The 12,090-nt window shown below is 47.6% G+C and overlaps 1 protein-coding gene across 3 annotated transcripts in view; it reads right to left on the bottom strand.

The window, feature by feature from the left end:
- The window catches only part of LOC131673853 (transducin-like enhancer protein 3-A), a 50,921-nt gene that overhangs the window by 10,597 nt on the left and 28,234 nt on the right, over positions 1-12,090 (bottom strand). For all 3 annotated transcript variants that reach the window (XM_058952192.1, XM_058952191.1, XM_058952190.1), the window contains exon 4: positions 10,836-10,880. In XM_058952192.1, the coding sequence (XP_058808175.1) occupies positions 10,836-10,880 (45 nt within the window). The remainder of the gene's footprint in view (positions 1-10,835; positions 10,881-12,090) is intronic.

Consider the following 12,090-nt stretch of genomic DNA (forward strand, 5'->3'; position numbering starts at 1 on the left):
TTCCGAGCGAATTGTGCCTCTCGACGGCGAACCGATCGACTCTGTCCGTTCACATGGTAATTATATTTTTTCATATATTTTTCATGTGCCACGAGCAGACAAGTGCTAAGCGCCTCGGTCAGTCATCTCGGGGATTATTAGAGTATGGGTGTACGACGCAAAATGCCTTCGCCAACCGTACCTTGACGGTGCCAAACGTTGCGGCGATTCGAGTCAAGAACCGCGAGGTTGAGAAAGAGAGGAATGGACATCGAGAAAAGATGAAAACAGCTGCCGTGTAAAAAAAAGCCGACAAGACGCGTAGGTGCGTTTGTCGCGTAAATTAATCACGCGGTATCGCTTTCGAAAGCCGATCGATGAGTATCAAACACCCCCGCTTGAAGCAATAGATATGCCAATTAGTCGACGGGAGCAGGGTCTGTCACGGCTAATCACGAACGCATAATGCGCGCAGCTGCACTGAGAACGATGCCTCTAAGCAAAGTAACAACTCGCCGGAGACCCGTGATGCAAAGAGGCGAGGAATTAAATGGCATTAGCGAAAAAAAAGGTGTTAGAGTAAGCTTCATAATTTGCCGACCCTCGTAAAGGCTTGATCGCGCTCTTAATTCGTTTAACGAGCACAATTATTCGTTGTGGCGCCCCCTCTTCTAACGTCGTAAAAGAAAAAAAAAAGGAAAACCGAGAGAGAAGCCGTGGTGGCATAACAAATGAAACGCGCGCGCTAGCGAGCGAGAGAAAGCCAAATTAGCGCGGCCTCGTTAAGACGTCGACGCCCCCGCCGGCTAACTTTGCTCTCTACACTTCACAATCACTACCCTTATCCCCCCTCCCTCTCTCATTCAACTGCTCTCTCCGTCGAAAACCTTCGCGACACCTACACCCCACTGAAATATTATTCTTTTGGATATTGAAGTGAGCTTTCTTTTATTTTCTGATGAATGAATTCAACGCGATTTGAATGTTAATGTTTTTTTAGAAGATAGCTTTGACCATTAGTCATTCGGTAGATCGAGCCACGTAAAATTTGACGTACAGACTCGGGGATAAAAGCTCGAAGCAGGCGTGAAAAATGGCACGGCGATAAAATGTTTTAATTCGAAAAAGCGGCTCGATCGGCAAACAAAAAGAACACTACAAAGCGCTCAAGTTTCTCAAAATTTATTGGCTCGCCGCGCTCCGGGTAACCTACTTAACGATTCGACGGAGCGCGCTTGGCGAGAAAAATTTGTGCTACTTTTTAACGTCTCTGGCCCGTGCAGAAACAATAAAGCATCTCGCGTGTTTCAACGCTAATAACCGATGGGAGGAGTAGGCGGAGAAGTATTTCGCAGATCGCAGAAAATGTAGCCGCGCGCGCGCCATAAAAGCCGGAGGGAAAAAGCGAGCACCAACCGCACAAAAATGCCGCCGAGGCGCGATAAGGAAATAAAACAAAAAACACAGCACGGCGTCGGAATGTAAAATAGTAGCGGACATTTAATATTGCGAAATCCAAGAGACGGAAAGAGGGGGGAAAAATCCGTTTGAAAGGCTCTTTCTCGTGCCAGTGGAATTAGAGAGTTTCCTCCCTCTTTTACGGCTGCGCACAAATGGAATAATCCCGCGATTTTCAGACGACGAGGACGAGAAGGAGAATCATCGTCGACGAGGTAATTCGCTAGAAAAGAGGGAAGGGAGGTAGCTATGAAAATCGTCCTTAACGACCGACGCTTGGTGGACTGTTTTTCTCTCCGTCTTTGTCATCGTTCTCGTCGTAGTCGCAGTCGTCGTAGTCGTCGTCGTCGTCGTCGTCGTCGTCCTCCTCGTCGTCGTCGTCGTCGTCGTCGTCGTCGTCGTCGTCGTCGTCGTCGTCGTCGTCGTCGTCGAGCTTTCCCAACGACATTTCTTTTTAACGCCTCTTTCTCTCAACTCCCGCCGCATAGAAATGAAAGTCCTCTGGCGCTCTTTCCCCTCTGCTTCCGGCAAAAATGGAGTGGTGGTGGGGCAGAAAGGTAAAAGGGCGCGAGCGAGAGGTTATTTGTTCGCTCCAGCTACGCCCAAAGAGTTTGAATCTACAATGGGGCGTGCGTTTAAAAGGCGCCCCTCTGTCTCAGCTTTCGATTTTGCAATTGAACAATTCGGCGCTCGCTGCTGCTTCTTTCACATAGCTACTTTGACAACTGCCCAAATGACTGCGAGTTTTTTTTTCACACTGAGCGAAAGTTTTAATTAACAATGAGGGTCGCGTGACTGGTGACGTTGTAATTTGTAGTATAAAAAGCACACTAAACTAAGCCATTTCACGATAATGTCGGTATAACACGTAAACACAGTTGAGTATCGGCGTCGTATAGCCCATACGATCAGCACGTACCCACTCAAAAATAAGCCAAAAAAATCACAACACATTATGTCGCAAAGTGAAGTTTGCGCACCTAAACCGATTTACCATTTACGTGGCTTTTTTTTCGTCGTAAGCTCGTGCCAGTAGTGTAGTGACTGGCTGTTAATGGCATGCCGGAGAGTACGCGAGCAAGCAGCAGACACGCAGAGTTATATGGCCTTGTCGTTGATAGCTCAGACATAACGCTATCGCACACTCCTAGCCCTCAATCTCGATAGAGCGCGCACCCGTGTATCGCTCGCCGCGACGAGCATCAAAAACAAGCTTGCGGCGCCAGCGCGTTTGCTCTCTTCGGCGGCGAGCTTCGTCGCAAGGTTTTTTTCGCGCTCATAACTGAGCGCAAAATCTTCGTTTCCTCTCGAAGACCGAATCTATATATCGATTAATGATACCATCGACGTTTCGTGAAATAAATTGAGCAATTTTGACAAAGCCATCGACTGAACTGCCAGCTTCATTCATTTCATTCACCATTCACGGATGGAAGGGAACAAAAAATTAGGAAAAGAAAAGAACGCGCTTTTCATAACCGTGAAATATTAATGAGCCTAAAACAAGAATCGCGTTCAATAAATAAGCCCAAATAGAAGGGAGAAAGCCGGTTTCATTCAATAAGCTTGCGCACGAGCGAATGAAATCAATGCGCGGCAGGGGAGGGGGGGGGGGGCGAAGCTGACCGACTAAAAGCTTGGATATTCATTCGACGAAAGGAATCAATGGAGCTTGGTATTATCTAACGGTGCTTGGAAACGCGAAATCAATTGGCGGTTAATTAGCTCGCGCACGCGAGGGCTGACTGCCTTGGAGGAGCAGTGGCTCATTCGTCGTCAACGCTTTGCGTTATAAAGTTTATGCGTCCCTCGAGGGAGTGCAGCTTGGTTTACACGGCCAAACCGGGCGGTTAACGTTTGCCCCCGGCTTGCAGATGATATCGCGCTGTACGACTTGCTTCAATTTATTGCCCGCGAATGGAGCGAAAAGAGACAATTTAGTGTATTTGCCACAAATGCGTTCGTATTCGTATCGGTGGAACAGAAATGCTCGCGCGCGCAAGCTTTCGTCTCGAAATGTCCACGACACGGCCTTGATGAAAAGTGTCTTTCGCATTGACAAAGCTCGCCATTGCGAACCCGGCGTGGGTTTCAGATAATTGAAGAGAAAGGGAGAGAGAAAATTGCATCCCGTCTGCGCGCGCGTAAAGTGCGTTTAATCCCTCGGCAACTCGTCAAAAGAAGCCCCGCATCATCGGCCTGCGCGCTCGCGCCGCGAAACGACACAAAACGGCTCGAAAAAGAAGAGCGACGGAGCGATGTCGCAGGCTCGCCAAGCTAAATGATTTAAGCGCGATGCCCCTCTGTCTCTCTGCTCTGGCGTACAAGCGTTTAACGATCCGTTAACGAGTGCAAGCCTTTCTCTCTGTCTCTTTTTCCTACTTCGCTGCATAATAGCGCTGGCTGCGCATTCGTAAAATCCAGCTATAAAAGCCGCTAATGGAGGCAGCGAACGCGGGCGCGCAAGAGAGAGAGAAAGAGAGAGAGAGAGAGAGAGAGAGAGAGAGCTCGAACGAAGACAAAATGCCTCGGTCTTGTGCGTGAGTGTATGTATCGCATAACGGATCGTAAAGTCTCTCCGATCCTCTCCGCAAGTCGTTAAACTCGGCCAGAGGCACTCGGCCAGCTCCTCTTTTTTCTTTTTTTTTTTTTTTGTTTTTTTCGTCGCTGCTGCTTTTGTCTTTACTGCCGCGGATAATTGCGCCGCCAGCGAGACAGAGCTGCTTTATTTTCAGTGTGCCCAGCGCGCGCGCGAATTAAATGAGATAATTGTTGTCCGACCAGGTGTAATCGACCACATTTATTCCGCGGTCGCGCGCCTCGCCGGCAACCGCTTTTAATTAAGAAAGCTCTTTAAATTCTTTGTCGTTAGTATCGCTTCGCGCGCGCACGCACGCCCCTTAATGATATCGTTTTAATGCCTCGTTCCTCCCTCCCCCGTCCCCCTCTCAGTCCACCACGAATGCGTTTTTATCGCGCTCGCTAATTTGACGAATTAATTTTATTGTGCGCTGTTAAATCCGACGAGTGACTTTCGAATACCGCGAGCCGTTTACGCTCGGCCGTGTTTTTACGCCCGATGAAACGCACCTAAATTTATTCCGTAGCAGTAGATATCGCATCTAGTCAGTCGCGTCAATGCGTCCCGACTAGCGCGTAGGCCGCCGTTTTCATGTACCTAAGCCGTCTTTTGTTTTTCACTTTTGCTGCATTCACAGTTTTCAGCCTCAAGATACCGTAAAGTCGCGAAAGAGGAAACAAATCGAGCAAACTACGTCGTCGCTCGGCCCTTTCGGAAACGCGGCAACAGAAAAATTCTCGAGAGCTTCGCTGAATAAAAAGATTAAGCGGGCGGAAACTCGAGATTCCGGTAAGGAAGGACGGGGGAGGGGGGAAAAGGGGAGAAGGAAGACAAGCGCGCGAAGCGACTTCGCCTCGGACTTTTACGATCCGCATCGGAGGAAGGTGGGAGTAGCTCGGCGCTCCTTCGGGTATTGGCGGGGCCGATATCGGTGAGAATTTTAAGAGCCATTTGAGCACGAGTTTTACGCCTCACCTGCGCATGTTCGAGAGAGAGAGAGAGAGAGCAAAAAATCCAATTCCACTGCGCCGCGCCGTCAAGTGCTCCTGTTAACGCTAATGTTACCTCGTAAATAAAAATCCGTGGCGATGTGGGAAGGGAGAAGAAAAAAAAAACAAAATACAGAGGTGCCTTTTTCGGTTTAAATGTAATATAAGGGCGTATACGAGCTTACTTTCCGCTTGGCGTTGTTTTTGTACTTTTTTTTTCACCTCTCAATGAATTATTTACAAGCCCTTCTTTTTACGACTGGGTTTCACTTTGTTGCAGAACGCGGGTGGCGAGCGCGTGAAGGGTTTACGCATTGTCGCGCGATAACGAACGAATGGACGAGCGAGAATAACGCAGCATTGATAGACGCTAAGCGACGGAAGAAAGACAGATCGGAGGCAACTAGCGTGGATATGTTGACGAGGATGAAAAGCTGCTGAAATTTATTGCATAAGTAATGCCTTCCCCCCGTGGCGTCGGCTGAGCGAATAACGAGAGCTTATATTCTCGCCCTCCTAAAAATCCAATTGCATTTGGTCGATTCATTATCCGAATGGTAGTTATCGCTTCTCTTTCACGCTTATTAAATCGATCAATCTCCTCCCTCCCACCCACGCCCTTTCGCTTTTTCCCGGGCCATTTTCTATGCGGCGCCCTACTCGGCTTTTTTTCCCTCACTCGCACTCGTTCATTATTCATTTTGCTGGGTTTTAACGAGGTCGCTCTCTTTGACATTCGCAGTCCGAGCTTCCTCTTCTTTTTACCCGCACATCGCTATTACCGAATCGCTAGGCCGTATTAATTACGCAGAGAGTGCTAAAGAAAAAAAGTCTCTGGGTTATTTCGCTTTTACTAATTCAGGGAAAGAAATTTTTATTTCGGCTACGGTCTTATATATATATATATATATATATATATATATATATATATATATATATATATATGAATATATCTAGCTCGCACAGTCACGCGAAGAGAGAGAGAGAGAGAGAGAGAGAGAGAGAGAGAGAGAGATGACGAGGGAGCGAGCTTAATTAATTTTGCAAGCTTCGCGAACGTCACTCAAAAGCAAGCTCGTGAACGTCACAATATTATCATTTTAAAGCAGAGCTAATATGCTGAAAGCTCTCGCTCGCTCTCCTACAAATATTACGAAGTGATCCGATGCCGAATTTCCGAGCCATTTACACGACGCCCGCGCTCGAACAAGCGACAGGGGAACAAAGAGCGTCTAAATGGTGTACCCAATGGAATGACATTTTTATGCGCGAATTTTCCAGACTCGCTTGTTCCCTGATTACTCGATTATCCGAAATCATTCTGTCCCTCCGGCAGTCGTTGCCTGTGTTTGCTCGTTTTTCAGTGTACACGCGCGCCGCGTACGGTCCGAGCATAATAATAAGCCTGCGACTGCTTTTTGCTTTTTGGCGCGCCTGCCGTTTCAAAACACGCATCGCTCTCGGACATTGATATCTTCATCGGTCGTTTTCCTTGAACACTTAATTAACCTACGAGCAAAAGCAATTTCGCCGGCACTCGGCAACACTGAGAATCATCATCCACTCCGCGGGTACATAAACACGTTTGCCCAGCCTCTTGAGCAGCGCAAATCTCCGGAGAGACTCTGTATCCAAAGCTTCGCAAGCGCACGCACAGCTACTCGAGCGGATTCCTCTTTGCCAGAGCCACTCGCGGAGTAAGCCATTCCGCCAGAGCTCGTATGTTAATAACTCGCGCTCGCGATATTCACGTCGCTCGCGGCGAACGAGCAGCGCCGACTCTTTTCCGCGACGCGCGCGCTGGATTGCAAGCCAGCGTCGAAGATTCGGTCGTCGCGCGCGCACCGGTGCGCAGACGTCGGCACTCGTACCGATTGCACGCTGCGACTCGCGCGTTTCTCGTTTCTTCCTAAGGCTTCCGAGGGAGCCTGCCAAATCATTCAATGTTCCTCGTAACAATCGATCTCAGTGGAAAAATCGGTTCATCAACTTTCTTTTTTTACAACTCCATTCCCTCAATAAAGTAAAACGCGACGCCAGGGCGATTCCTCGCATCACTGCGCTTTCGATGGTGAAACAAAAACAGAAAAAATGAACGGTAGTACCAGCGACGTCAAATAAATTTCATCCGAAAATCAATTCCCTCGGCGGCGCTATCTCCCATTACAAACTCTCTCTCGTCCCCCTCCCCCTCCCCCTCTCCGCCCCTCTCTCGGAGTATTACGCGTCGCGCGCGATCCGCGTATTATATTCCATCCGACTGCAAAAAAAACGCAAAACAACAAACTGGCTATCTTGCACGACGGTGTGTTGTTGCCGAACACTGAAATACGGCAGCAGCACAAATCTCTCGGCGATTTATAGAGTCGCCAGTCGCCATTCGTTCGGTTTTTTTTTTTCGCATGGATGTCACGCGTTTGGGCTTTGTGGACGTTTTGAATTTTTTCTTTCTCGTTCTGTTTGCCCATTCCACCCTCCGCCTCTCCCGATCAGATTTTTCCCCGTGTATCTCCGTCCCCACCCCGCCGCCGCACACGGCGATATGGAAAGGACAAATATCGTAAAAAAGTTCGTCGTTATTTCTGTATTCCAACGCCGTGAGCGCGCAAACTGCACGATATTCCCCGGCAGCGCGCAGCGACCATTGTGTTTTGCTCGCCAGTTTCTTTTTTTTTTCCTCGTCGACTACTCTGCTCGGGCTCGTTGTTGAAATAAAGTCCGAAAAATACTACCAACTCTCGGTCCTTTTTTCCTTTTTTTCCGCGCGTCACCCCTTCCGCTCCCACCCACACATAGTTGTTTTTACCGAGTACCGAGTTTGCTTCAATTAGTCGCGCCAGTACCAGCAGTTTCAGCTTTATTAGCGGCGCGTTTTCTTTCAACGGTGCGGAATAACCGTCTCCCGTTAAGCCATCAGTTGCGGCGATCGCGCGTCCGTCCACGCGCGCGCGCGCGCGTAATCGTCGCTTTTCGCGAGGACAGGGGCCATTTAAAGGAATCGCGCAGACGATTTCCATAGGTGAAATACCGCTGCTGAAATCTCCATGCCAGACCGGCCGAAAAGGCTCAAAGGGCAAAGGACCCAACAAGGAAGAGAGGGAAGAAAAAAAAAAAGGCCGAAGGCAACGGAGAGGCAAAAAGGACAAAAAGTAGGCGCGCTCGACTTTTTCGCCACTATTTACCGAACCCTCTTTTGTCTCTGCTTGTTTTTCTGCCGGGGCGCAGATCCGATTTGCGATTCGAGAGCGTCCGGTCAGAAAAATAGGGGAGAGAAAGACACGAGAAGACGAAGACTGCTAAATATTCAATAAATGCGCCCATTATTCTCATCACGTCGCGCCCCGACGACGACGACCAGAAGGGATGAGGGATTTGTCCGCCACGCTCTGAGGACGATTCTTTTTGTATGCGTGTGTTCCCCTCTTTGCTTGTTTTTTGTTTTTGTTTTTTTTTTTTTTTGTTTTTTTTTGTTTTTTTTTTGCCTTGCCTCGTCCGTCCACTCTACGTGTTTCTTGTTTCTCGAGTTGTTACCGGCTAGTTTGGCGATTATTCAAATTCTGTTGCCAGCTATTTCGGAATCTCACTCAATTCACGATAATGAATTACCATTTCTTTTTTCTACCTCTCTCGCTCACAAGAGGCTTCGAGGAACACGGTTGTTTCAACGATCCGCGAAATATTCTTCTTCCCCTGTATACTGCTTGTATTTGCTGTTCTTTGTCTGCTGAATGCCAAATCAATTTGTCTGCATACACAAACTACTTTCCGTTTGAACTGCTCCCGCGAAATTATACCGATGAAGATAGCCCGCGCCGCGCGGAAATTATGGTTTAGAAGCTGCCTTCACCGATAAATATTCCAATAGCAGGGAGAAGAAAAAATGATATGAAATTCAAACTGAAAAGCGAGGCTCATATTTTTCATGCGAAGCTATCCATATCTCACTCTCTCTCTCTCTATCTATCTATCTCTGGTGTGCGCTGGCGTGAGCATTATGTAACAGAAGCAAAGCAGCCAGCACGGCTGCGTATAAAAAAGTAAAGCGAGCGCGAGAAGAAAATAAGAGCAAAGAATCGCAGAAAAGCCGGCTGTTTATCCCCGTAGGATTACAAGTCGAAGCTGCGCGCATCCATATTCCGTAATTTGCTCGGAGCAGCAGCACCAGCAGCACCAGCAGCAGCCCCAGAGAATAAAGAACGGGAAGACTTCTTCTTTTATTTATCCGGCGCTTCATGGCAGCCGCCTCCTTGAATTATTCCGTTAAGTTCTCTCTTGCGCGCGAGCGAGCGCTTTCTTGAAGAATGGCGTGCTGCCGGGACGCCGCCGCCGTCGCCGCCGCCGCCGCTGCCGCACGGCTGGTTCGACGAGGCTGCCCGAGAGCAAACGAGAGAGAATCGCTTTCTTCTTCTCATTTTGTTGCTTTCCGCTGCTCGGGCAGTCGCCTCGTTTCCTGAATCGGCATGAATTTTAATTGGTCCGCTACGTCCTCTCAGCCCCGTTGATTATTCGTTTCGCGGGCAATCGTCGTCGAGTACATTTCTTTCCAAAGAGATGAGTCCTGATTTCGTGGGAAGCGACATACGTGGCGTACAAGTGATATTGAACAGCGCAATCGGAATCGGTCGCCGCGGTATTACGATAAATCCCTCGGGCCATGAAATTTATTCGTATCGGACCTCGCGCGCGACTCGTTTTCGCGCGCTTGCTCCCATATTTTCTCCGCGGCTGCTGCAGCAGCGATCGTCTCCCGTCTATATCCCCCCAAAAATTTTAACATACGACGCGTCCTCTCTCTCTCCCGCTCTCCATACGTTCCGAATACCGATCAGACTCTATCTCTGCTGACGCAGCCGCGGGAAAATTCAAATCGTGCGCGCTTTGCCGGAATAATAAATATGTATGACTACTCTTCTTGTTGGTTCGTCGCAGATAAAAATTTTTTCTTTCTTTTTTCTATTTTCTCCCTCTTTTTTCTGAAAATATATACATCTTTATACATAAATTCTTTTATCCGTGCAAAAAAGAAAAAAAAAGACGCCGTAATATCATTCGATGAAATAAAAGCGCTAGCTCATTCCTGAAAAAGAGAGAAAGGAAAAGTTTGCTAATCTGTAGGAGTTGGCAATAATATAATTGGTTTTTCCTCCGAAAACGCCTCTCGTTTACAATTCAAACGAGTCCTCTTGGCGAATTCCTGCAGTCGGGAATCCGTACGCATATTTCACAGTCTAACGATTCAATTGTTGTCGTGTCAGTGCGACGTCGATCGTCGTCGTAGCCGGCTGCGAATTAAAAGCTCGTCGCGCCATTTGCATGTTATTAGCTTGTTTACATATTTATTCGGAGAGAGTGAGAGAGAGAGAGAGGAAGTAGCGAACAACGGCTGAAATCATCCCCTAATCCGTGGTGGAACTTCCTCTCTTGCTGGCAAGCTTCGCTAGGGGCCTTTAATATTAGATTAGGCGCCCCGCTATGTACACACAACGCCAGACGAAAGTTATACTCCCGTAGTCGCGACGACGAGGGTTTCGTTGGACGAACGTCGAGCTTCGTCTCTATACGCGCCACTTTGCCATCTCACTCTCTTCGTCTTCTATAGGCGCGTTTATACACTCAAGATTGGGGCTTCGACTACCAAAGATTTTTCTCCAAAGCGATTGTTTTTTTCCTTATTTGCACATTGTTGAATTATGCACGAGTGTCGACTGTTTTTATTGTTATTGACGAGCTTTTTTCAGACAATTTCGAAACGCGCAGCAGTCATTTTCGAATCGACAGATCGAAAATCAATGTTGCTATGAAAATATGTAATGTCAGAGTGGACTTACCTGTTTATGCATTTCAACGTTGAGGCCATATGACATTTCGTAATACTGTAAAATAACGTGGAAAACATATTTAGATATTTCATTAATAACGTTAATATATGTGTTTGTTTTGGCATATGGTGACATACTTTTAATGTTTTTTCATGCAGATATAAATTCATGCAGTGGGAGGGTTAAGAAACACTGTTTTGCCAATCAAAAGGATAAAGTTGCGCTTTCATCGAATTAAGCTTTCGCAAACGCTGCCGCAGCCCTAGTTATTTGCGGAATAAGCGCTCTCCCACCCTTTCTTCCCTTCACCAGCAAATAACCGTAATAGAAAAGACACTTAAAACACGTCGGGACAGACAAGCGAGTGCACGAACAAGAGAGACGGAAGAACGCAACAAGAAAATTGACCCATCGCAGTGTGTAGTACGCGAAATCTCTCGTCGACGGAAATGACCAACAAAGCAACTTAAGGAAGCACGAGTCTCTCTCTGTCTCTCTCTCTCTTTCTTGTTTGTTTTTCACAAAGCTGCCGTTTCAGAATACCCGTTCGATCAGCCTTCTTCTTCGCACACCGGAGCGTCGACAACATTGAGAACCCCACCCGAAAGAAAAGAGAACCTCAACGGCAAAAATAACGCCGCGAGTTGTTGCTGTTGTTGGCGTATTTCTTTTTTTTCTGTCGTTCATTTTCATTACGAGGCGCGTTTTACTGGCAGTAAACGTTGCCCGCGCGCGAGTAAGCTTTATGGCTCGCAGGCATTATGGGCCACAGTTTAAATCCGCACTGAATTCACTACGCCTCCAAAGCTTGCAACGCGTTTTCTTTGCCTTCGTGAGAGCTTCCATCTGTTTCTTCTGCGCATATGTATACACACACACACACACACACACACGCACACGCACACGCGCACACGCACGCACACACACACACGCACACACACACACACACACACACACACACACACACACACACACACACACACACACACACACACACACACACACACACACACACACACACACACACACACACATAATAGTATAACTGCGTCAGTCCTCTCTCGTCAAATCGTATTTTTATTTTTTTTCGCGCTTTATGAAACGATCACTTTGGAATTCGATGCTTACGGCTTTCTACATTTTTATTTTCTCGTTGTAATTTTACCGAACGCCTTTGATGACATTTCCAAACGTGTCACAGGCGGACAAATATCGCGCTCCAATAATACTTTTTCGTTTGGTTTTGGGTATCACAGTTTAACTA

The sequence above is a fragment of the Phymastichus coffea genome, unplaced genomic scaffold (genome assembly GCF_024137745.1).
Source record: "Phymastichus coffea isolate CEN01 unplaced genomic scaffold, Cenicafe_Pcof_1.1 PCOF00201, whole genome shotgun sequence".
Taxonomy (NCBI): Eukaryota; Metazoa; Arthropoda; class Insecta; order Hymenoptera; family Eulophidae; genus Phymastichus; species Phymastichus coffea.